The 27,060-nt window shown below is 40.9% G+C and overlaps 1 protein-coding gene across 4 annotated transcripts in view; it reads left to right on the forward strand.

The window, feature by feature from the left end:
- The window catches only part of cacna1ia (calcium voltage-gated channel subunit alpha1 Ia), a 70,752-nt gene that overhangs the window by 16,739 nt on the left and 26,953 nt on the right, over positions 1-27,060 (forward strand). For all 4 annotated transcript variants that reach the window (XM_034893604.1, XM_034893603.1, XM_034893606.1 and 1 more), the window contains exons 5-25: positions 2,848-3,196; positions 3,640-3,732; positions 6,761-7,085; positions 7,360-7,748; positions 11,187-11,338; positions 12,055-12,240; positions 14,141-14,258; positions 14,432-14,587; positions 15,332-15,422; positions 16,731-16,885; positions 17,205-17,948; positions 18,538-18,638; positions 19,598-19,721; positions 19,943-20,011; positions 22,156-22,334; positions 22,671-22,797; positions 23,197-23,322; positions 23,459-23,548; positions 23,727-23,919; positions 24,606-24,757; positions 25,830-25,939. In XM_034893604.1, the coding sequence (XP_034749495.1) occupies positions 2,848-3,196; positions 3,640-3,732; positions 6,761-7,085; positions 7,360-7,748; positions 11,187-11,338; positions 12,055-12,240; positions 14,141-14,258; positions 14,432-14,587; positions 15,332-15,422; positions 16,731-16,885; positions 17,205-17,948; positions 18,538-18,638; positions 19,598-19,721; positions 19,943-20,011; positions 22,156-22,334; positions 22,671-22,797; positions 23,197-23,322; positions 23,459-23,548; positions 23,727-23,919; positions 24,606-24,757; positions 25,830-25,939 (4,029 nt within the window). The remainder of the gene's footprint in view (positions 1-2,847; positions 3,197-3,639; positions 3,733-6,760; positions 7,086-7,359; positions 7,749-11,186; positions 11,339-12,054; positions 12,241-14,140; positions 14,259-14,431; positions 14,588-15,331; positions 15,423-16,730; positions 16,886-17,204; positions 17,949-18,537; positions 18,639-19,597; positions 19,722-19,942; positions 20,012-22,155; positions 22,335-22,670; positions 22,798-23,196; positions 23,323-23,458; positions 23,549-23,726; positions 23,920-24,605; positions 24,758-25,829; positions 25,940-27,060) is intronic.

Consider the following 27,060-nt stretch of genomic DNA (forward strand, 5'->3'; position numbering starts at 1 on the left):
ATGTGATTGGCTGCTTAGAAATTAAGTGTTAACGAGCAGTTGCACAGGTGTACCTAATAAAGTGGCCGGTGAGTGTATGTCTATGGTCTTCTTTCTGCAATGCAATCTTTCCTTTTTAACTGTCCCAAAGTCTCTCTCTGCTACTACAGTATGTAGCCTTTGTCCTTCCCTCTGTCTCGATCTCCGTTTCCAGGTGTGTTCTCAGTGTGATTCCAGCTTTTGCTTTGCCATGCTGTGCAATGCCAAGTTACCAGCAGGGAGGCAACGGCCTTCATTCATGCTCCACTGCTCTGACAGGCTCTCTCTGTCTCCCTTTCTCTGTGTCTGTCTGTCTCTCTGTCTGTCTGTCTGTCTGTCTCTCTCTCTCTCTCTCTCTCGCTCTCTAAGTCTTTATCCCTTGTTCCACTTTAGCACCATTAGTAAACAGTGTTGGGCAAGAAGTAATTTTAAAAAAAAGTAACTACTTACAGTTACTAGTTACTTATTCCAAAAGGTAACTAAATTAGGTATTTAGTTACAAATTATAAAAGTAACCACTTTAACTTATTGCGTTACTTTCAAGTAAAATTGTAATTGCTCAAATCTGAGCCCTCATTAATGGAACTTAAACTACATGTGCATGTCTTATTATTAAATTCATATAATCATAGAAACGTGTGATGGGGCCTTAAAATCAAGCTTCAGTTGGTTTTGTGGCACTGTCTCCTTATCCTTCAGTGCTCATTGCCACTTTCATGGAAGCATGCAACGCTGAAACATGTTTGAGTAAGTTTGAATTACTTGACACCGACGTGGATAAGAACTTTTGCCCAGGCCTAATGTGCATTTCAGTATTACATTTGTTCCTTTAATTTCTTGGAGGTAAAAAAGTAACTGCTATTCTTCTTTTTAGAGAAGGCTATTTTTGGATTATTTGGGCTCGTCATACCTGCCTCTCGTTGACTGACTCGTTTGTGTTATTTGTTATGTGTCCTACTATGCGTGCTTTCAAACACCCGCCCAACTCTACTTCTCAAAATTTGTCAATCGATGAAGGGTTTCTAAGCTACCCTCATTGGGAGCTGGTGTTGCCTGATCTAGCCACTGTAACTATTGATCCTGGAAATAGTGTGCATGCATGTGTGTAGGGTGTGCATGTGTAGGGTTTGTGGTCGAGGTAAAAGGAGAAAATCTCCTCCTATGTATGTCAGCAGTATCTAACCTGCTATTGACTCGGAGAGATAGGGAAGGATCAAGTAAATTGGAGAGACGGGAAGAGGTGGAAATGAGAAAGAGTAGGGAAAATCTTAAAGAGAGGGAGAGGGGACTGAAAGGAGACTAAAGGAAAGGAAGAAAGATGACAAACACTGTAAAAGAGGAGATAAACACAGGAGTATAAAAGAGAGTAAAGGGGTGTTGAGATTACACGCAAGATAATACAGTATGCATATTTATATGCTTGAGTTGTATGTGAGTATCTGGGCAAGTAGCAGGGTGAAAGCAACTGTGATTTGTCTCCAGTTAGATGTGAACAGAGAAACGGGGACAACATGTCAGACAAACTAATAGAGAAGACAGCAAAAGGATAGCTAGAGTGACAGCAAGAGAGTGCAGTGAGTAAATACTCTAGGTCCAGTGACCCTAAATGTTTGTGTTCAGTAATGGGCTTCTCTAGGTGTTCTAGGTGGACATGAAGTGAAAGACAGACTCTTTGGCATGCTTCTATTAAACATGCATCTCAGACAGACATCTCAGGAAATGATGAGGTGCTTCAGATGGTGGCAATCAGTTAGTCTGAATTTAGAGATGTGTCATTAAATTTGGCAGGAATCAGCTACTTACACTGCGTAGAGGAAAAGAATGACTTCATTGAAGGTGTGTGAATGTGTGTAATAGGTGCAAATGCATGAGAGTGTAATCTGCTTTACTGCTGATTTCACACTATGACACACACACACACACACACACACACTCTGTCACATAATCTCACATACAGTTCGCACATTATTTAGGTAACATGCGTAAACAATTTGTTGTCTGGTGCTAAATTTACTCATCTCCAATGATGTCCTTGTGAAGTGGCTAGTTAGCTTAGTAAATACCATTTTTGTTTTGCCTGTATCTTTGACGTCAGATTGATTGTAGCTGCTTCCGTATCAGGACATCCCACAAATATCCTGATACAGTGACCTCATGGTACTCATTGACTCCTACTGAATGCTTTGCATCTCAGAAAGGGTAAAAGTATGATTATCTCTACCGTTTACAGTCCCAATCAAATGAGGTGCATGTGTTTAGTGGGTTAAACAATCAGCACAGAGCCGTCCCTTTTCAAATGGCAAAACTCACTTGTTATGTCTGCTTTGACCAGACCAAATATTCACTTGCAAGTAAAAGTTCTCTTTGAACATGTTGGTGAATCATTGAATATCCTGTTCAAAAGGATTGCTAGTATTTACTGGAATGGCTGCAAAAGAATGGAGTTCTTTATGTCATGTTTGAGTAATTCTGAGAGAGAACTGAAGAGATATTCTGTCTAGGCTTTCAAAAGCACAACATTTCAAACTCATGTATTAGTCTAGCAAGCAGCTTCTGGATCTCTGTGTGGATTGTTTTCTTTCCTTCATTTCCCCTTCAGTGATGCATTTATTCCACAGGCGTGGTCAATGGATCTTGAGTCTGTAAAATAAAGAAAATAAATCACTTCACATTCTCCCCTCTTGCACCTTCTTAACTCCACGTCTGTCACTGATATCCTCCTGAAACTCCCCAAATGAAGTAGCAAAGAAAACACATCTATTAAATATATACACACAGATTTGAGTCCATAACCAACTAAATTAGTTTCTTACCTTGTCCCAACCCCAGCTCTTCAGGTATGACCCTGCCTGCTCCATATTACCAGCCTGAGGAGAATGATGAACGCCCCTTCATTTGCTCCCTGGCATCTGATAATGGCATCATGTCATGTGCTGATGTGCCGGCGAGGCGCGAAGGAGGACGCACATGCTGCCTGGACAGGGAGGACGCGCTCCACAGACAGGCTCTGGGCTTGAGTCCTGAGCCACTGGCTAACGGTAGTGGTGCCAGTGAAGCAGTGGGTCTTTGCATCAACTGGAACCAGTATTACACTCGATGCCACACAGGAAGTGGTAACCCACACAAAGGTGCCATCAACTTTGACAACATTGTCTACGCCTGGATCGTAATCTTTCAGGTATGTTCCACATGCGTTAGAAGACTGAGGTAAAAGTGGGGTTGGAACTGTGGGTTGCTGATTTTCTACTTTCCTGAATCTTAATAGATTTTTTTTAACTGCAGTCCAAAGTTATTATTCAAAGATTGTTGAATTTAAAAAAAATTGTAGGTTTAAATGGCTGACCCGGTTATTATCATATAATTGCTTTTGAACACAGTGTTTTCAGCTGTTTGAACTATTCAATTTCAATCATTCTTCTCAATAAAATTAATTGAATTTATTCACTTAAGCACCTATTCAGTATTTTTAATCCATTATTTGCCTATGTTCATCAGCTAGGTCCATCATATTTAAACACGTCATATCAACTCTGCTGCACAATTAAAGTTTGCAGTTGTTGCAGTCCTGTCACAAAATTTGAAAATGTTTATTTCTTGATATGTAAATGTATTTTGTCCTAGGTGATCACTCTGGAGGGCTGGGTGGAGATCATGTATTATGTAATGGATGCCCATTCCTTCTACAACTTCATCTACTTCATTTTACTCATCATTGTAAGTGGAATTTATTACTACATTTATTAGTTTTATGTTTATTAGTATGCTACATCCCTACCAGCTGACACATTAGTGTACAATGTGTAACTGTAGTTAGACAGTCTGGAGTGTCTCTCATTTCACACACAGTACCAATATATGTTAACTGCCAATACATTGAATTTAGAGGACAGAAGTGTTAATAGAATAATAGTAATAATCCATAGTAGCATAAATAACTGTCTATAGTCAATGTCTGAGGGAGGGAAGGAGGTGAATGTCAAGTAAATCGTTCTTTTGTGACAAGTAGAAAAAAGGGAGAGGAGAGAAGAAAGGACAGTAGCAGGAGACAAGAAAATGTGTATGTCCGAAAGAGAAAAGTATGCAAGAGCTAAATCAGCTCTTTGCACACATTGCCATGTTGTGGCAAATTTGTTTAATTCTGCATTTGCATGCAATTGGCTGTCTGTGGACCCATCATTCATTCTCTCTGTGTTGCAGACATGCAATAAAGTTAGTTCCCCACCAGGAAATTAATGAAACACACCAATCAGTCACAAGCACACTGTACAATTTCCACAGTACATTCTAATGAAAAGGAACCCAACTTTGAGTGCCAGACCTGCCCTACAAAACACTCTCTTTGCCCACAAGCTTCTTCCTCACAACATTAGTTTTATTAGGCCAAGGAGATTATTGGCATCGTAACTGCAGCTCTAAATTCTATCTCCTCTTTGGCAGATCTGACCTGAGGTTTTTATTGTCAGTGCAAACACCTTTTGGCAACCAAAGATAGTTGGCATGGTGTCCCAGTGTAATCATGTTGCCTGGTTTGTGCTGCTACATTGATCACAATATCATGACCTGTGGATTGTATGGCCAAATACTACAGTTACAGTAATATCCAGCGCAGGACACAACAGCCGAAAACATCTTGATCTAAGTCAAACTTTGTGCTTGCTGCATTCAGACTCTGATAACTGACCAAACAACTGAGCTCAGTGCATTGCACACTAGCTAACAACCAAACACACACACTGCTCCCTCTGTGGTTCATGAGGGAGTGACACAAATGTGCTACCCCTTTTTGAGCTTCTTGATAAGGCTCAAGTCTGTCTGGCCCTAAAGGATGCTTTGGAAGGGTTGCAGTGGTTACACTATAAGAGGTTTTCAGTCAGGAAACTCCTTGAGCCCCAAAGGTGTTGTTCACACAGTGAGGGTCACCTTGGTGTTGTGTCATACATTTGTAGTACCCTGTGCTTTAAGCTTGCTACTTGGTCCTGTAAGGATGTATTTTCCCAAATACAAAACCCAGGTTGACCTCCATAGTGTCAAACAATGTCTCATCTCTGTCTGCTTGATACTTTACTATAGTGTGTTTACACCTGCGCAACCTAACTGTCTTTATTGGTGTCACATTAAGGAGTCAGAGTAAGAGATTAAAGTGACTTAGAGCTTAGTGGTACCAAGAGGGCAATTTATTACAAAGTCGAAGGTCAGCAGCTTCTGGATCTGGATCTGTGTGTGTGTGTGTGTGTGTGTGTGTGTGTGTGTGTGTGTGTGTGTGTGTGTGTGTGTGTGTGTGTGTGTATGTGTTTGTGTGTGCATGTGCGTGTGTCTGTATGGAAGCACATAGAAAGCTTACAATCAGGTGTAAAGTAAGCCTGCCATCCTAATTTGTGTCAGTGTGTGATCACAAATGCTTTTGTGTGTATGTTTGCATGCATAATGCAGTGATCATCTGAATGCGTGGTATTGGACTGCCCTCCCTGATTATGCGCAAAGCTGTCTACCGATCAAAATTACAGAATATACACAAACACACACACACACACACACAGATGCAGGCCTGGAGGGAAATCAAAGCCCCACACACCTGCAGACCTGCTTTAACCCAGAGGACACAGATGGGCATCTCTCCTCCCTCTCTGCTATGTTTCTTCTCTCAGAATATCTCTTCTTAACTTTTTTCACTCCTCCCATCTTCTCCAGTATCTCCTTCACCTTGCCCTGTATCTTCGATCACTGTGGATGAAAGTCTATAGGTGGTTAAAGTTTGGATTTTTATAGATGCGCATGTTTTATTGAGTGTTCCAGTTCCAAATGGCCTAGCCTTGTCGGCGATCATAAATGTCTGTCTGTCTGTCTGTCTGTGTGTGTGTGTGCGTGTGTGTGTGTGTGTGTGTGTGTCTGTGTATGAGAGAGAGCTTTGTCCATGGGGTAACAGCGAACAATTTCCAAATTTCTAATGAACAAATCCGAGGCCCTGCTATAAGCTGCCCTATCCATCTAGCAGTCTGGTTTTTGAGTTGTTCAGCATTATATTGATCTAATCATTGTTCCGTAACCAGCTCAGAGTGGTCCAATAAAAGCAATTTTAGCAGTCCTGTAGTGATCCCATTAATACCACTAAAAGGTTCAGCCAACACATACCATCCACAATGCACCCCATCACCTCTCTGCAACTACCCCTCCATCCTCACTTTGATTCATGATAAGAAAATGGAAGCTGTTTTGTAAAAAGACTGAAAAATAGTGATGTTTTGCTAGGTAAATTAATGTTCATGAGAAGCGTTGTGGAGTGAGCAGGAGAAAAGTAAAGCAAAATATTAAGTTGGAGTAAGGGCAGGATGGTAAATTAAATCCAGTCAGCGAATGAAAGGAAGAGAAAGATAGCCAGACGCTGAGCTGTGCTTTGGGCATGTGTTGGTTCTGTCTGTCTGCTTCAATCAGCCTCAGTTGTGGGAACCCAGCCTAGAGACCTTTAGCATGTGTGCTTACGTCTCTAAAAGGGAATTGGCACAGATTATTAGAATCAGCAAGTGTGAGCTTAATGCAAAAACAAGTCTGTACTTACTATTGGAAAATCACAAATCTTTACATGTATTATGTTTTTGAAATGTTTTAATTGCTGCAAAATGTTGCCCGCAGCAATTTCCTATTGTTAGCACTCACTGTACCTCAGTTCGTGTATTGCACATCTTGACTCGTCCAAAAACTTTCACCTCCATAAACCTTCTGTTCCTTGTTCCTTGTTTCCATCCAGATTGGTTCATTCTTCATGATCAACCTGTGCCTGGTGGTTATTGCCACCCAGTTCTCGGAGACCAAACAGCGGGAACACCAGCTGATGCAGGAGCAAAGGGCGCAGTGCCTGTCCTCCTCCACCCTGGCCAGCATGGCTGAGCCGGGAGATTGCTACGAGGAGCTATTCCAGCTGGTTTGCCATGTCCTTCGCAAAGCCAAGAGGAGGTCGGCAGCTCTCTACTACACTCTGAGGGGCAAACCCCCACCACCTGGGGGAGGCAGGGGTTACAGGCGCGGTGGAGGGAATGTGAACGGAGAGCGGCATCATTGCAGGCATCCAAAAAGTGAGTAGGAGGGCGTCAATGACATGTGAATATGTCTAATGTAACATTTGACATTTTCAGTGAAGACGACTTGTAATTGTGGAATAGTAAGAGTCGAATATGTTTTAGTTCTTGAATATATTTTAACTAGAAAAAACATGATGACAACTATATCATAGTATAATGTTCTGCATGATACTTGCATCCTGTATATTTTGCGTTACTAAAGAAGATATAACCCAATAAATTGAATTGCATTTGTAGGCCCATATTCTTTCTAATCCCATTTCTCTAGCATCCCACTGTCCGCACCAGAGCAAGCAAGACCACAGCTCTCAGCCACCAGCCAACTCCATCAGTCTGCCTGTCCCTCAGAACCCTGAGGACTGCCCTATATGTGCACTATCACTGAAAGAGGGTGCGAGGGCTGTGGGAGACTCTGCAAACAGGGAGGAAGATAATGAGGATGCCGTGAAAGAGACGGGCAAGGAGGAGAACCATCTAGAGGAGAGGGGAGATGGAGAGAGGAAGAGGAAGAGGACATGCTTTGGACATTGTAAAGACATTTGGAATGACATGAGGAGGAAACTTTGGGGCATTGTAGAGAGCAAATATTTCAGCAGGGGCATAATGATCGCTATTCTCATCAATACCATCAGTATGGGCATCGAGCATCATAACCAGGTAAGATGATATAGTTGATGCTATCATATAAACGTTGTTACTGACACTGTTTATGCAGTGACAATAAGCCATTAAAACCAAAATGAAGAGTCGCCTTAATTTGTAAAATGTCTACCAGAGTGGGGTCTACTGATGAACTGACAGTGAATGCTTTGAATATTGGTAAATACAATGATTCTTGTGGCCATTGTAGGCAAATGCATTGCCTTAAATCCTTCAGACTGACATACTACAGTGTTTGCGTAATCATTTCTCACTCCACAAATCACTGCAGCCTCTGCAGATAAACCACTATCACTGCTGATGAAGCATTGCTCCTAGAGATATCATAATAGCAGATGACATTCAGATAGATGAGTGTGGGAGTGGAGCATCGCTGCCATGCTGTATCCTTACAGAGGTGTAAACATTTAGCCGAGCGGTAGACAAAACAGAGCTGGCTTTTAACATTGACCAGGCTCTTCAGGGACAGACAAGGCACAAGAGTGAGGAAGGCCTGCCAAGACTACACATGCACACATATCAACGCACACACAAACACACACAATTCGCATCCCTCTGTGTCCACTGTGTGCATGCACATAAATATATTTTTATATTTTTGTAGACCGATCAGAAACACATGCAGGTACATAGACAAGCTGTTACATAAAAGAGCTTTTTCTTTCCCTTCATTTCTCTCTCTCTTTACACATGCCATTCTACCGCTCCATTGCTAATTTTACTTCCACTTCTCTCCCCGTATTTTCTCCATAAATCCCTCTGTGCACCTTTATTTTGCACGTTCCTTCCCCCATTGCTCCTTTGTTTCTTGGTGTCTCGCCTTCCTTCCTTCCTTCCTTCCTTACTTCCATCATTTCATCTGTCCTTTCCACCTTACCTTAAGTGCCTCTTTTACCTCCCTCAGTTTTACCCTCCGTTTCCCCACTTCTCTTTCTCTCTCATCCGCCCACACAGCCTTTGACAGCGTACAGAGTAGTTGCCTTCTCAAATCTCTAAAGACTCTAAAAATAAATGAGGGTGGGGGGTAGGGGGGACGAGGAGACAAGTAAAACAGGAAGAAGAAGTAGACGCTGGTTACACAGCAGTTTTCAGCCCAATTCCCTGTGTGAGCAAGCGTTTCAAAGTAGACATGTATGCAGAAACATGCATACTCAGTGGCATGCACACACTTAAAGATGCTTGGTCTGTCTGTCTCTTGATTATTTCTCCATCCACAATTACCAAAGGCTGACACTGAAGCACTGATACCAGTGTGTAGTTTTGCTTTGAGCTAGAAAGACTCTTGCAATTGTGTTCTAAAACAGGAACTCTGAAGCTGATGTTCTTCTAGCAGACAAATGGCTAACCACAGGGCTGCCTTACTTGCACCACAACCTGCTTAGGGGAAATGTTCATGTCAAGCATGTGGTTTCAAGTTAAAAATGTTTTTCTGTATAGGTGCAGTATGTCTTGAGATATTTGACTATCAATGATAATAATAATAATAATAATAATAATAATACATTGAATTTGTATAGCGCTTTTCAAGGACCCAAATTTGCTTGAATAAGATGTTTTTTCATACTTATGTTAGATCACTACTCACCAAGTCATCAGATGTTGCACGTTAGCAAATTTGAAGGCGAGCAGCCTATTTGCATTAACATTAAGTGTGTTCGTGTCTGGACTCTTTGAAAAACAAATTGGCACATTTGAAATTCAGGCTTGGAAGTTGTAGCTCAATGATTTATATTCAAACTAAATTTACATATTGACTAAGGGCACATTTCAAGAGAGAAACAGGGAGAGGACATTGGTATGGGTAGATAGAATATGAAATATGATTCAGGAGATAGAGAATTAGAGTAAAACGTGGACATTACCATGAGAAACATTACAAAATGGGAATAAAGTAAAGGGGTCAAAAAAAAGGCAGAAAGGGAGGGGGAAATAGATGGAGAGGGAGGAATGATAGTATTTTGTCTGATTTAAACTGCGGTGTCAAGGGCTGTGATAGTTCTGTCAATAGCAATAAATCTCATATCTTGTTTTTGTACTTATGTCGAGCGAGTGAATTCTGGACATAGGTCAAGGTAAAAGCTATCTGCTTGGGGGATGAAACTCCATTTATTCCTACAATTCCCTGTTGTCTGCTCCAATATATTTAGTAGTTTTAATATCTCTTTTCATAAGTGTCTAAGGACATTTGCATTTCTTAGAGATGGTAAGTAATGTTGTCTTCTAAACCACGCTGTGGTCCACAAATTAGTCCAGCTTCCAGCTACAGTACTGAGCTCAAATGAGTCTCAGTAGATGTTTTACAGACTAAAACATTGTAGCCAAAACTGAGCTTATGGGATTTAGAATGTGTGGGCTTCCATCCCCTTTGTAATTCTTCCTCTTTCTCACCTCTTATTAAGTGTTTCCCTCACCTCACACTTTCTACAATCATGTCATCATCTACTCCTAAAGAATCCCTCTGCTCGCTTCTTGTTTTCTCTCTCATATTCAGCCGGGTTGTTCCTCTACCGTTCTCCCTCCTCTGATCGACAGGAGGATATTGATTGGGAAGAGATGTGTCTGTCTGATAATGAGACTCAGAAAGAAAGAGAAAAGGGGATGGAGAGGGGGGGATGGAGATGGATTTGGAGAAAAAGCCGATTAGAGGAAGGGGAGGGCTCAGAGTGTGTTTTTCTCTGAAATGGTTTGCTAACTTTGGCAAGGCTAGCTGCTTATTTCTCCACTGGCTTTGAAACTGAAATTCGCAGGGGGTATCAGAGAAAGCATCTGATCCATATCATGCATTACACACATACACTCACTGACAAAATATACTTTCATAAAGCACACAGACGCACACACCCAAATGGAAATAAACCCAGGATTGACCGGATTGTGTTTGCGGTTCACATATGGGTCGCTTCCTTTGCCAATTCAGATAACATGTTCCTCTATTCGGCCATTATTTGACACCGTGTGCTACACAAACAATACACACTCTCCATACTCTTTCTCCATTTCCTATCTTTATGTTTCTAATGTACCGTTCCCTGATTTCTCCTTTGCAATTTTACACGAACAGCAGTGTTAAATTTAAGATGAGATGTACACGTTTCTTTTTATTTGCCAGGTAGGAGAGAATTCTCTTTTCAAGTGACTGACAGTTTGAGTGACAGCCATTTCAATACAGGCGGAGATATGTAATGCATACACCAGTTTTCGTAGTGGCTTTTGTTGTAGCAGCGGTGATTGCAAAGCAGTGGTTTAATATCAACTGTGTTTTTATCTCTTTGTCTGTACCTGCCTTTCTTTGGATAGCATTGCTGTTTTTAACTTGAAGTGCTTGCAACGCAAATCTCTCTTACCTTTGCCTACCCATCCGCAACGCCCCACCTGCTTTCACATCTTACTTGCTATTTTCATTTAGATTTTTTCTGTTTCTGTTCTTCCCCCCAGCCCGAAGAGCTGACCAATGTCCTGGAGATCTGCAACATTGTCTTCACCAGCATGTTCACCTTGGAGATGGTCCTCAAGCTGACTGCTTTTGGCTTCTTTGAGTACCTGAGGAACCCCTACAACATCTTTGATGGCATTATAGTCATCATCAGGTCTGCACTACAAAATGATTTGCCAAGAGTAAAGTTAAGTTGTCACTTAGTCAGCAAGTTGAGTGTGCCACAATGTATTAAGTGAGATATAATATTAACTGGGTCCCAAAACCAGAGATTCCAGAGCAAAAGATTCACAGCTTCAAATCACTCCTCTGATAATGAATGAGAGCTTCTTATGATTGTCCAAATATTGTGCATCTAATTAAGTTTTAAGACATGCTCTCATCCCTAGAAAACAAACTCACTGTTCCAATCAGATTTCCATCTGTTTTGGTGTATTCCTAATGGACCTTTACATTAAAATACAGCACTTCATTTATGAGACAAATATTATTATTATTATATGTAGGAACTGTCTAGCAGTGTGGGGATAACATACGTATAATGCAGCAGTATTCCTTATCTATGGAAGAGGATTAGGGCCACGTGAGTTCTGATTTTTCACCAGTGGCCCTAATTCTCTTCCGTACTTATCACACAAGTATGGATTATCCATATTTTTGTATTTAGAAGAATGTGCAGTAGTAGAGTTTATTAAGTGTAAAGCACTGACTTATCCCGCTATCTTCTCTTATTTTGTCTTTCCAAATTCTGTTTTTTTGTATTTCATTTTTTTCCTTTTAATTTTTTCACATCTTTCAACTCTATATCATTCTATTAAACACGCACACACACATTCACACACATCCCACTCAATGCAACTCATACCCCAGTGTGTGTGAGATCATCGGCCAGGCAGACGGCGGCCTGTCAGTGCTGAGGACCTTCAGGCTGCTGAGGGTCATTAAGCTGGTGAGGTTCATGCCTGCGCTGAGGCGGCAGCTGGTGGTCCTGATGAAGACTATGGACAACGTGGCCACTTTCTGTATGCTGCTTATGCTCTTCATCTTTATCTTCAGGTAACACAGGGGCATTCTTTTATGTGGAATGTGGCTCAGAGAAAAGAAATCAGCAGGGCACAGAGAGGGCGGGAAAGTGTAAACAAGAGTAGTGGAGATCAGAGATTGTGTTGTGTATAGTACATGCCTGTAAGCCTCTGAGTGTATACAAATAATGTATATACAGTATATGCTGTATTCATGTGCAGTACTGTGCCTTATAGTTTGTTTTTTTTGTTTGTTGCCAAACCAAATTTCGGAATAAAAAAAGGCATAGATTAGCAACATATTAAGACTAAATATATTAGTTGAGTGTGGTGCAGACAGCCATAGCCAGAGGCCTGAACACGGTTTGTGCAAAATAATAGGATTAACATCCAATTATTGAAGTTCCACCTAATTTTTGCCCAAACCGTATCTCAGCTCTGTCAAGGCTTTTCTCTTTGACCTGCGTCCTTCTCCAGGATTACTTTTGAAAGTTATGACTACCTAAACTTATCTGTCTTTCAGCAGTATGTTGCACTACATTAAACCTTTGAATTTCCACTAAATTAGACACTTAGGCCTCCGGCCAAAGAACAATGATCGCAGTAAACTGTAACTGTTAAACTGACAGAGACTTAAATTACAATGGCATGTTACTTATTTGTTTGATTTAAAAATGACATGAATATCTTTAGTGTTAGGAGAGCACCATCAGCATGAATGCTTTGCCTGCGCTTGAATTCAGTAAAGACGTTCCACCAGGTCAACTGTGAAATCTAAGTCACAGAGAGGACGTATATTTGAAAATTATTCTCAACATTAATTATTTCAAATAAAGGTTCTATACAGCATTTCCATAACCTATAGTACCTAATTTAATACTGTGATGTAGATGCTAAAAACTGCAATTTACAAAAACATAATCATTCAGCATAATCTCTTCACTTGTTAACCTCCCCCGGCACACACACAAATGCACACACACACACACACACACACACACACACACACACACACACACACACACACACACACACACACACACTACTCTGTTTTCCCTCCAATTCCACCTCTGTGGGCGATAACCGAAAATGAACATAGCATTAACAGAATTATTGTTATTTGAATCATTTATCATAATTGTTGCAAGTGCACTTATCATTTCCTGATAGATATGAGTTTCACAGCAGTGTAACGCCATTAGTGAAATCCTGCTTGTAGGCCTTTCTTTATTTTGTCTGTAACTTTCTCAGTGTATTTATCCCTACCTGAAAACCAGCTTCCTCACCACTGCCGCACAGCAGTCAAACATAAGCATGTGACAAGACAGATGGCAGCTGAGCTTTTAGCCCTAGTGCCAACCAGAGCAAGTGGCATTTGGCTTATACTTCCAGCCACTGGAGCTTTAAGTGAGCAGTTAATGTAAACCACCACTCAACTTAAACTTTTAAAACCGCTTATAAACCCTTAAAGAAACCAGCGGTGAATAAGAACATCAAGTGCGTTGAGTTGCAGTCTTGTGATGACCGCAAATAGAGGATGGGTGCAGGTAGAAGAATAGAGAGCAGGAGAGAGGGAAATAAAGTTAAACACAAGAAATAGAGGATTTTAAATTTTTTATATGTAATACAGTATTTTTATGTACAGTATGTGTGTGTTGTCATTTAAATGTACGCATGTGAATGAGAAGACACATTTTTTACGAGTGCTCTATAGCTTTTGATCATCTCTTTTATACTGATTTGATACTGTTTCTGTTACTTTATCTATTTGAACTTTGAGTACATGTACCTAACCCTTATCCCACATTGTCTGTTGGTGTCATGAAGAAACACAATGAAATCACATACATAAAATACCTAATACTGGCATTATACTCTTATTCTACGACAGCATGTTGACTGAACTATTGGAGAAATCCCTTCTTTTGTTGCAGTATCCTGGGAATGCACATCTTTGGTTGTAAGTTCAGTCTGAAAACAGAGGCAGGAGACACAGTGCCTGACAGGAAGAACTTTGACTCCTTGCTCTGGGCCATTGTGACGGTCTTTCAGGTAAGAAGAGTTTTAACACACACACACACACACACACACACACACACATACACACACACATACTCAAACATCCACACACTTTTAAAACTTTGGTTTCCCAATTTAATTAAGTGTGCTGTTGATGCATGTGTGCATATGTGTTCTGCTCCACTGTGTATGCATATTTTGTGTAGATTCTGACTCAGGAGGACTGGAACATGGTGCTGTACAATGGGATGGCATCCACCTCGCCCTTTGCTGCTCTCTACTTCGTAGCTCTTATGACATTTGGAAACTATGTGCTCTTCAATTTACTGGTGGCCATCTTGGTTGAGGGTTTCCAGGCTGAGGTAAGACATCTTGGTTTAGAATATTGAACAGTATGCACTTGGCAAAATACAAATTAACAACACCCAATGTGATATGGGGAAAGCTAGCCAATAATGTGTTTGTTTCGCTATAAGCTGAGAATCTATGAAATATAATGCTCACAGTTTTAAAGTGGCGTTGTGAACAAAAGTCCTTGGTTAGGTTTAGGCAAAGTTTCAGTACATAAATTCATGATACGTAAGCATATCATGCTTGCATATTATGAACTCATAATACGTGACACGTGATATGTAAGTATAATAAGTCACCTGAATTTCTCCTTTGCTCCCGTTATAATAACTAGGCTACTCAATGTCATTGCCACTTTAAATGTAAATATTGATCGTAATAAACTGCTTGTACAAACTACATACAAATCATTTTTGGGGGGGAAGGACAGTCTCCTTTGTCAGTATTAAGAACAACCACTGGTTTATAAACAGTATGTATAAGGATTTGTTCAACAACAGCAGTAAATGAGGAATAAGATTGCCTCTTGACCCTTAGGTAGTTGGGCAATAAGGAGAGGAAAACAGTTTCTATTTATTAGTTTGTGATTGATCACTTTTTTCTACACTTTCTCACACTGTGCTTCTTACTCTCCTTTTCTCATGTCTATTTTATTTCTCATTTATCTTACTTGCTATGCCCACCCACCCCCACCCCGTCCTTGTTTTTCTCTTTTTTACTCACCCATTCATTTTCTCTCGCTGTACCTGATACAGGGTGATGCAAACCGCTCTTACTCGGACGATGACAGGTCTTCTTGTAATTTTGAGGAGAACGATAAGCAGAAAGACTCTCTGCATCTCTCAGGTATTAAATGCCGCTAGGAGCTTTAGGAGATTTATTGTTTAATAAAGATTGATTTTCTTCTCACCTCTGAAATTGCATGACCTATTGCAATAATTTACAATGTTCCCCTCTCAAACTCAAATGTTGACTTTAAACTGGCCGCACCTCTGTAAAATGATGTTACCAGAAATCGTTTGACATTAAATAAAATTTCACTTTACTTCTTTGATAATTTCCAAACATTCTGGCTTTTTTGTCTGAATTATAACAGAATTGCAAATATGCTTAACGGTTCCAAGAATTATTATCTTACTTAAGTCTGACTGGTAAAAGGGGTACCACCATATACTGTACGTGTACTAAAGTCGTAATGGACCAATCCTCTGGTCTCATACATCTCATGTCACGTCATTTAGCCGACGCTTTTATCCAAAGTGACTTACAATTGCTTTATATCTGAGAGCCCGCAAGCCTTTGGGACAACTATGGGTTTAGTGACTTGTTCTTGGACACATTGGTTGATGTATCGCAGTGGGAATTGAACCCAGATCTCCTACACCAAAGATCTCCCACACCAAAGGCAAATGTCATGTACAGGGTGCCATCACCATCATTCAGCACTCCAGAAAGCAACCATCTGTCAATCGTGCCCTGGGCATTAAAACTGTTGCCTGTCTTCAGATTTCCACAACAAACTTAGCTTACTATGTTTTCCTCTCTTAAATGTAAGCTGCACAAACTTTAAATAATGCATGCCTGATGCCACGTTCCCATCCACTCCTTTCCCCTCTTCTCCCTGTAGGCATAACAAAAGTAAACTCACCAAGACTCATGCAGTATAGAGTAACATTTAGTAGCACATTAGGGCGGCCACTGATGATGTCTGATCACAGTTCTTCTCGCCCAAATGTGCCTTTTTCAATGTCAGCTTAGCTTAAAAAACAAAACCATTCGGAATGGTAATAGTTCCTGGAGAAATATTTCACCAAAAGATATGTTTTGGAACGGACAAACCACTCGTAGATATTCCTCTCTTTCATCATTACGAGCTCCTCTCTGGCTCCTCTAAGGTGATTAAGTGTAAATTAAACCTTTCTCTGCTGCTGTGAGCTGGCCATAACAACGTTTTAGGACATTTATGTTATAAAGTGATGGAGAGGGCCAGGTTCTGTTTGCATGGCAGCAACAGAGAAGATGCAATGGAAGGGCTTGTTAAATGCTGTCTTTCTTTATTTTCTCTGCTCTTCCATCTTATCTCTGTTCCTCACTGCTTTATAACCACTTGTTTCTTCCTTCTTTCAATTTCTCTCCACTCCTTCTTTCCTGCAGACCCAAAGATCTGTGCATTAACCCCTAACGGGCACCTGGACTTGTCCCCATTGCCCCATGGACTGTTTCCAGGAGAAAGGTTGACCTTTGCTCTTGGTTCCAGGAGGAGCAGTGTTATTTCTCTTGGCAGGGCCAACTTGGAGCAAAGGGCTATGGTAAGTGGAAAGGACTGCATTGAGTGAGTTACCATAGTTCTTTTAACAGTTACAATGCGACCTTTTAACTCTCGCCTATTTGATAAGCTGAATAATGCTAGGGCACCCAGTTGACTAAAAGTTAAAGTATGGACTTCTCTCACCAACGCAGTCTCACAGAGGTATATCCAAACTCCATGTAATGAGTAAATTCTCCTCCTATTCTGTTTTTATGTGATGTGGCTGGTCATTGGAATTATTCTGTTTCCAGATCCAATCCAGACAGAGTGTGGCTTAGAGTTAAAGGACATGAAAGGAAACCTCTCGCTCTTTTTCTTAGTATCCAGGTCGAAGTTACCACAACTGGGGTCGCTCTCTGCCCACCCAGCCTCATTCCTTGTGGGCCCGTCGTTCCAGCTGGAACAGCTTGGGGGGATGCCGCCCCTGCGCCTCCTCTTCTCCCTCCGCTAGTCCAGCCTTCACCCCCACCTCTGCAAGGCCCTTCTATGGCTATGGCCTGGGGGGCCTTGGCGGAGTAGTCGGAGGAAGTCTTCGTATTCGGGGTCCCCGTGCCTCTTCATCCCCGCACCGCCACAACCATCTTGTCCACCCGGATGAGGAGGAGTCTCTCCTCTCTGCTCCTGCTGTTGCTCCACGCTCTCTTCACCTTCCCCACCCTATGCACCCAGGCCACTTTGTACCCAGGAGGGACCGCAGAGCTCTATCACTAGAGCTCCCCCACCTACTGCAGGTCCCAGGACCCCCGCACTCTCCAGTGCCACCACACCACCCATTGCCCTCTATTACACTCCATGCTCATCACAGAAAGAAGAGCTTCTCTGGGGGGATTGTAATTAGTGGTGGAGATGGTGGCGGTGGGCTTGACGGTCCGGGTGGCTTAGGAGGGGTACACCAAGACTGTAATGGGAAAACTCCTCTGTCTCAGCATCACCACCCCCATCATCGACACCACACTGAGCACTCTGGAGGGGTGAACCCCCAGGGCCAACTGATGGCCGACGTCTTCCCCCAGGTTAACACACGCAGCAAGGACCGGGAGGACCTGGACGATGACATTGAATACGTAAGTTACCGATAAGTATGTATAGGGAGGGGGGGTAATATAATTTAGTAAAGTCGGGTGAGCAAGTGAAGTTAGCTTGTACAAGCATATGACTTTCCTGTAATACACCAATTCCACAAATGCAGATATGGACGGTAAGTACTGTAACGGCTTTGAAAAGAGCCAAGAACCACAATCTAGACCTGTGATTCTCAATTACCCAACCATTAGCTTTTGTGTTAGTACAAGATTTTACAGATACATTAATGTCACGCTCTTTTGTGTATGATTTTCAAGTACTTTGTATAAAGACTGCATTCCCTATCACCTGGGCCTCGTGGGAGTCCCATTGTTTTCATTGTAAACAAGTCTGCCTATGAAAGAAACAAGGTTAATTGGAAAGGCTATTTAGACAGCGGGGGAGAAAGCCGTACAGATGGCAATGTTGGAAGATGCTCCGAGCTGTTGCTATAGAAGTGTTTCACTGGCGTAAATAATTTAAATAGGGATTCTAAAAAAGCGGTTTCTCTTTGCAATTGTGTGTCTTTTTGTGTTTACTGCCCGAGTGTGTGTGTGCCTGCCATGATGTGTGTTGATATGTGTGTTGCAGAGCTTGTGCTTCCGCATCCAGAAGATGTTAGAAGCGTACAAACCAGAATGGTGTGAGAGCAGAGAAGACTGGTCCGTCTTCCTATTCTCCCCACAGAACAAGTGAGTCAGAGAAATTACGGTGCATTTAGTGATTGTCTGCATTAAAAGTGTGTTGACTCAAAATGCGGGCAAATCTTAACAGTCTCTCAAACAAACAATATTGGCTGGCCAGAGGGCACGTCTCATCAAAACAATATCAAGGATGGATCGGCAGACTCCGTTCCAAACCTCATCAATAGAAAGGACAGGTTGCCAAGCTTCCACAGAAAAGGACTACACTAAAGTATTGATCGCCACTTTGCAAATCACAGAGGGATATTTTCTACTCTACTGTTAGTGAGTAAGAAGCACGCCCTGGGGGGTTAATTTGATACCAGATGCAACTTATTAAATTCTGCGATAACGTATAGGGATGTTGATTTACAAACTGCAGTTTGAAAAGACACAGTTGAGTTTTATTAAAATGCATTTGAATGTTCCAAAATACAGTCCCTCTCCTATTCAATTCATTCTGTTTCTTTTCATCCATTTCATTAATCACTGCAGCAAAGACATTTAATTGCTTTTTGGCAGTTCACTGTGTCTTATGCTACGGTTTGAAATGCATATTCAGTGTTTACATGTCCCATGTCTTTCTGTCTTTTTCTCTCTTTCTGTCTGTTCCTATCTATTCTGTATTCCCAGCAGAGCACTGTACTTAGGAGTCTGTTGCTTTTGAGAGTGTTGTTAATGTAATTTGTTTTGAATTAGAAGTGATGTAAGCAGGGGCTGAATGAGGCTATTTACTCACCAAGATGTAAGGGAGCTCCCATGCACTCCCAGTGGACTTTGTTGCTATTCTGACTGGTTGGAAGAGGTTTATTAATTGTGTTTTGGCAGTGTGTGGCCTGACCTCTATGCATTACCCCCCCCCCCCCCATTCTGTCATCCTTGATTGTATTTAATAACAATTGCAATGCCTATTCAAACTTATCTTTTTCCTTTCTCTTTTCCTCTTCTCTCCTCTCCTGCTATTCCAGGTTCAGACAGATATGCCAGTCCATCATAGCCCATAAGCTGTTTGACTATGTGGTGTTGGCCTTCATCTTCTCCAACTGCATTACAGTAGCTCTGGAGAGGCCCAAGATACTACAGGGCAGCTTGGTAAATCCATCTGAAATGTGTGTCTGTGCATGTGTGCCTAGAAGCCACTTATTCACAAGAATCTCCTGTCTGCAGCCTTTTTGTAGCTTTTTGTTCTCTCTGAAGATTATTTAAATTTTATTTTCAAGGGTGCAGTAAATAACATGTTACTACACCTAATTGCACCATTTATTCATTCTGACTGTCAACCTTTCCCTCCCTCCTCATGTTTGTCTATCCAGGAAAGAGTCTTTCTCACCATCTCCAACTACATCTTTACTGCCATCTTTGTGAGCGAGATGACACTCAAGGTAACATTTTACAACCTGTTTCTCTATTACTACCAATGATTTGTCCTGAGTGTATCGTGTTTTGTATCGTGCACTACACAGGGGCATCTTTTTAGTCTGTCTCCCTGTGTCTCACTCACTGAATTGACTTCGCTTCAGTGCTGCCACAGCCCAACCCCTCCCATGCCCTTCTTTCTTGGCAATTCCCATGTTCCATTGGAGAATAGAGCAATTAAGCAATGTCATTAATTGGCACCTAGTCGTCTACTTATGGATGCGGCCCAACTCCAGTACTCCCCCACACTCTCTCCTTCCTCCTGTCCTTGCCGATGTAGTCTGCTTCTTTTTTTAAGTTTGTGTTTCCACTTCCTCCTTTCTTTTATTTCCTCTCCCTCCCTCCCTTTGCCACTGTTTCTGTATTCACAGCAAAATACGTTGGCACAAGTGGGCCATCAATTATGCACTCCCAAAATCAATTATTAACCAATGACAGCCCGTCAAGGAGCCATAGGCTTGTCAGCCCCCTGGCCGAGCCGTACATGCCTCCCTCTGTGCCTTAGTCTGTCTGAGCCTTGCATATATCTGTAATGTGTGTTGGTGTAGCATTAATCTCTCGGTAGGACTCCAACACTGAGTGTAGTCCTGTGTAAAAGATGCAGCCACATAGAAAGCACAGCAGGGTTGAGGAATTGGTCGGCATGTTGTAGGACTTTATAGAGTGTTGTTTAATGAAGCTTCAGATCCAATGTAGAAATCTCCCAAAAAGGTAGTTCTTATGATTGTAGTTGTACAGTACGACTAAGCAATGCTATTTTGTGTACTATTTCTATTTCATGTACTAAGGTCCCATATTGTAAAAAGTGACATTTCCGTGTCTTTTTTTTGGATTATAATGCAGATTGAGGTGCTAGTTAAATACTGTGAAAGTATAAAAAGTATGAAAGTATAGAAACTGAGCCTTTAAAGAGCCATCAGGACTCTTGCACAGTTGTGTTCTATATTATAACTATATTATGTACATTTAAAAAAAGTGCTGCTACAGTGCCCTTACAGTCATTACTTGGCTTAAACAATGGTTCAGAGACTCAGAAAGCAAAGATACAGGAGACCTGGATTGAATCTGGACAGATTGAACAGACTGAACTTTTTTGGTTGGGTAAAGAAGCAGTAAAACTGAGCGTTTCAGACAAAGAGTGAATACAGGTGTATTCAGACAGACATTATGAGAAAAATAAACTCTTTCTTTTTAAGTTAAAACTTGTAAACATGTTCTGGTAGAAACCCAAAAATACAAGTATTAACCCTCAAAATAAGCATTATATGTGACCTTTAACATAAAGTAAAAATATGTATATATATATATATATATATATATATATATATATATATGTATGTATACACATTACATAGTCACAATTGTAAGTATATATTCACAATCAACAATTGCATGTTTTGTTCATCCAGTTTTCATTTTGGCATTCAGACCTCAGATGTTTGCCAGGCACTGATCATTGAACCATCTTGAAATATTTGCACGCTAACTCCCACCCTCCCTCTGAAGCTTTACCAGACACTTGGCAAACAGATTTAAATGTCAGTTACAGATTTTTGATGCTCCCCCTTGCTGCTTAGCAAAGCACTAAATCCATATATATATTGCAATGCCTGTACACCATCCATCCCTCACTCTTGAAGTCACAGAGTAGTAATAATAATAAAATAATAATATATAATATAAAAATAATATACTGTATGTCAAATAATACTACTGTACCTCTGCTACACTGTAACAATGATGCATGGTGTGTTAGTGTATCACTTGCAAGGTGTGTGTGATTCAGTATTTGCCATTTACTGTGCTATTATTTTCTAATTGATTTTAAGTGTGTGTGTGTGTGTGTGTGTGTGTGTGTGTGTGTGTGTGAGTGTGTGTGTGTGCCTGTGTGTCTGTGTGTGTAAAATATCTTATATCAGCCTATTCTACAGCCGCTAATGACTTTTCATGTCTGTATCTCTTCCTCCTGCTTTTTTATTTTCACCTTGTTTTTTCCTTGTGATACCGGTGTATTGTATTTCCCACATTTGTCAGTTTATTGTACAGAGCTGGTCCATAAACGTGTATTTGATGTCCTCATATACTGCTTCACCAAATGTTCTCGCTTCAGGTGGTTTCCATGGGTTTGTATGTGGGTGAGCAGGCTTATCTGCGGAGCAGCTGGAACATTCTGGATGGCTTCTTGGTTTTTGTGTCTTTGATTGACATTGTCGTGTCCATGGCGGGTGGGGCCAAGATCCTTGGTGTGCTTCGAGTCCTCAGGCTGCTCAGAACATTGCGTCCCCTCAGGTACGTACAAAGTGATAATTAGTAAGTAACTTGCGTCTGCTGATTATCATGTTATGTATGCCAGCTCTGCGCCTTGTCAGCACAGTTTTATCGTCATAAGTTCAAAATGTTGCTTTTAAACAAACAGGTAAAAAACAGTTGTGAAGTTTTTTAACCATCTCAACAACAAAAAATGTAATCATATTTACCTAACTATGTCCTCTTTAATAAAAATGTATTCTCCTATAAATGGTACAGTCTTTGCGGTAATCAGTGCAATTTTAAAGATGTTAAAATTGAATAAAATAACAGACATTAGTTTTTTTTATTTTCCTCTTATCCCTCTCCCCTCTTCAGGGTGATTAGCAGAGCTCCAGGTCTAAAGCTGGTAGTGGAGACACTCATCACCTCCCTCAAACCCATTGGCAACATTGTTCTCATCTGTTGTGCATTCTTTATCATCTTTGGCATTCTTGGGGTACAGGTAGGACAAAGGCAACCACTGTTTCAATAATACATACTGCATGCATGCATTGTTTAATCCATAATATTATATACATGGATACTGTTATAAATAACAGTCTAGTTGTGTGTGCATCCTGCCCATTGCTATGCTTCTTTAAAAATGTAATTCCCTTCCTCCATTTCCCTCTTAATAGCTTTAAAGCACAAATGCATTTCCGTCTAGAGTAAATCTCATTGTCCTCCTACTTCTTTCATCACTGCACAACATTTTCAGCTAGTGGGATCTTTGACCGGCTCATTATTTTACTTAAGAGCACTCTTTCATCTCATCAGAGGAGCCTAGGAAGGATTATTTCTCTATTTTATTCTCTAGTCAGACAGCATCAAAAGCTTGGTCTCATTGTTCTTCTACTGACAGCTGTTTAAAGGCAAGTTCTTCTACTGCTTCGGCCCCGATGTGAAAAACATCACCAACAAGTCTGATTGCCTGCAAGCCAGCTACAAGTGGGTCCACCATAAGTACAACTTTGACAACCTGGGACAGGTAAGTGGTGAGCTGGTGTGCAATGTTGTGTTTGTTTTGGGAATATATGTACCTGGACTTTTTTTTTAAGTATATATTTTTTGCATTAAATAAGGATAACAGTTTTCCTTTCTGTTCTCTGCACGCTGTTTTCCAGGCTCTGATGTCTCTGTTTGTGCTCGCCTCTAAAGACGGCTGGGTCAACATTATGTATCATGGCCTGGATGCTGTGGCTGTGGACCAACAGGTACCCGCATATGAGCTGCACACTATTTCAGAATAAAAAAACTCGATGCACAATCTTCACCATCCAAAATGTAAATCTAGGAAAATAAATTGTCTTCCACCTCTAATCTCTGTTTTGTTTCTCAAATCCTGTAAAATCAAATCACATCATGGCCGAACACACCACACTTCAACCCCAGCCGGTGACCAACAACAACCCGTGGATGCTGCTGTATTTCATCTCCTTCCTCCTCATCGTCAGCTTCTTCGTCCTCAACATGTTTGTTGGTGTTGTGGTGGAGAACTTCCACAAGTGCCGCCAGCATCAGGAAGTGGAGGAGGCCAAAAGGCGTGAGGAGAAGCGTCAGCGGCGCATGGAAAAGAAGCGGAGAAGTAAGAGAGGGGAATAACAGGAGAGGGATAGCAAAGAAAGCATAGAGAGAGTATGTAAAGTAGTAAAGACCAAAAGCTGGAAGAGAAAAAAGCAGAGGCACATGAACTGTTGGAGGCAGGAATAGAGGGATACAGGGGTACAGTAAGAAAGAAGATGCAGTAATGGATTTAAAAAGAAATAACAGGTATTATCAGATGGAAAACGATTACAAACACTTATAAAACAACCAGATTTAATGATAACCAATGCAATGCCTGTAACACGGTCTTGAATAGCTAATTTTACCCTTGCTGATAATATGACACATCACAAGAATCAATTCTTTCTAGCATGTAGAGCTATGATCAAACGGCAAGTGTCCTAATTGCTTATGTCCTCTACTGTTTGGGAGGTTTTTCTTCTGTTGATAGGGATTCCAGCTTCCTCAAAGCTTTTTAATGGTCCACTTACAAGCGCTCAATGTGGAAAAGGAGATTATCAATTGTACATTTCAAGTAGAAACCGGAGCATTTTGTTTGGTTTTACTATGCATGTAATATGGTTTAAAAGACAGAAGATTTGATTGATCACTGTATAAGTATTTTGTTATCATTGCAGAGAAAAAGCTGAACTATAAACACTTTTTTTTAAATAAGCGCCAACCTTGGATGTTAAAATGCTTCTTTGCTGTATTTTCTACTAACAGAAGCCCAGAAGCTGCCCTACTTTGCCAGCTATGGCAACATACGCCTGATGATCCACACACTGTGCACAAACCACTACCTGGACCTCATCATCACCTTCATCATCTGCATCAATGTCATCACCATGTCCTTAGAGCACTTCAATCAACCTCATGTAAGCAAAGATGTGTGTCATGTGAAAGGAGTGCAGCAGGCACAGGTTGTGTGTTTGTCTGTGGATGCAAGTTAGGTGATAAATAAGGGGAAGCTCCTTGCATTCTTGCATTTATGTAAGTAATTAGAAATGTTTACAACTTAGCTCTGATGTTGCCTAAAGCAACTGTTCCACGATATGTACACAAAGAACAGACAAGCTCCATTTTACTAGCAATAACTTATGGTGTTTTTTTATGAGTATTAATGTTAAATCTTTATGGCTGTTTTCCTGTACCTGACTACAGCTTTAGTATTAAGGCTTCCCTTCCCCAAACAGCAAAGACACAGGGATACCAGACTGGTCGACCACCATGAAACTGTTCCTGTTGTAGCGTGTGTTGGAGTAGCTGCAATCCATACAAAGGAGCTGTGATTGCACTGCTGATTTGATGCATGCTGCTGTCAGAGTGGTGTTAGCTGTACGGTGCATGTATCTCTCCATTCATGTGTAATGAATGGAGGTTCAAATGCCTTATAGCGTCTTTTTTTCTGAGGGCGAGGACAAGTGATTATCCTTGAGATAAGATGCCCATTTGACCTTTAAAATGGAGCAAGCTTTCTCAAACTGACCGCGCATCAGATAAATATCACAGGTTTTGTCGGATGTTTGTGTTGACATTTGGCAGCCTCCCACTTGTTAGAAGCTACAGTTCTATTTATGAAAAGAGAAAACAGCCAAGCAAAATAATCTGCAGGTACAGGAAGCTGGATTGTTAATGTTCATGTTAATGTTGAGACGATTAAAACATGCTTGCCTTTAGAATATTTGAATACTCTGCAAATACGCTTTAGCTTAAAATTGTGTGTTAGTTAGGGGACGTAATGTGTTGGTGTTTGTGGTTCTAAAATTATATGATTATGCCCTGTTTTTGCTTCTGGCATGCTTGATTTTACTTTACAAACAACTGGAAGTATTCCAGTTTTACGTTTTCCCCCTGCTGCTGAAACTCAACCTTACCCCATTACACACACACACACACACACACACACACACACACACACACACACACACACGCTCTCTCTCTTTCCAGTCTCTGGATCTTGCCCTGAAGTACTGCAACTATTTCTTCACCTCCATGTTTGTGCTGGAATCAGTGCTCAAACTCATCGCCTTCGGCTTCCGCCGCTTCTTCAAAGAGAGGTACAGTGTGAGTTTACAGCTTGTGTGTTGGCAGGGTGATTGTGTATGAGAGTGTTTCCCTTTCTGCCTGCATGTAAATGTATCTATGTGCTTATTTGTAGCACTATGCACACAGGTATAAGTCTAATACAAGACTGTTTGATGTCATTGACAAAGTCATCCATCCACTTCGGCATTTATTAATTGGCTGGCCAGAGGTAGACTGTACTGTAGCTAAAGAGAGAGCTGTGATGATTGCACATCAGCTTTTCTCATGTTTTTTTTTGTGCTTAGCCTTAAAACACAAATGCCCTCTGGATAAGATATTGTGTAGATATATTTCATTACAGTTGGAGATTCAATGTCACCAAAAATCACAATATCTCCAGTCACTTATCACATATTTTATGTAGAAATTGAACATTAATCCTTACTATCAGAGCTCTAAGCACATGCCATAATCTTATGTATTAACATGTAACATAAATAGTACCACAATAAACAGTTATTTAGTTCAAAGTGTAATGGCTGTACATATCGGCCTTATGCTTTGATCATTATAAATTGAATATGGAATAACAGCTTTGATGATATAGAGATTATGCAATATGTGGAACTGTGTGAGCTGCTTCTGAGGCGTTCTGATATTAAGTTGAGTGAACCATATTGTGACACAAATATGTGATATTTCATGACAAATTTCACACATCATCAGTTCTGTTAATGACAACCTACTGCAATATCTCAATTGTCACAGTAAGAAGCAAGAGTTTATAGTTTTATTTTTAGTATTAAGTTGTCCGCCATGAAATCATTCTTTCATTCCCTTATTCTATAATATGAGTATTACCTCTCATTAATATGGGTGAACTACAGAATTATAGCATCCTTCTTCTTAACAAACCCAAATTACTTATTTCTTTTCTCCTCATGTGATACTACTGCACTTTCCATTTCTCCAACTTACTGTACTCACCTTAGTTTGACCTCCATGGGAAACACACATCAGCACCGGTCGGTCCATTCACTCCCACATTCATTCACTCAGATACCAGACTAATTGATTTGTCCATCCATCCATCCATCTTCGACCGCTTATCCGGTATCGGGTCGCGGGGGCAGCAGCTCCAGCAGGGGACCCC

The sequence above is a fragment of the Etheostoma cragini genome, chromosome 15 (genome assembly GCF_013103735.1).
Source record: "Etheostoma cragini isolate CJK2018 chromosome 15, CSU_Ecrag_1.0, whole genome shotgun sequence".
Taxonomy (NCBI): Eukaryota; Metazoa; Chordata; class Actinopteri; order Perciformes; family Percidae; genus Etheostoma; species Etheostoma cragini.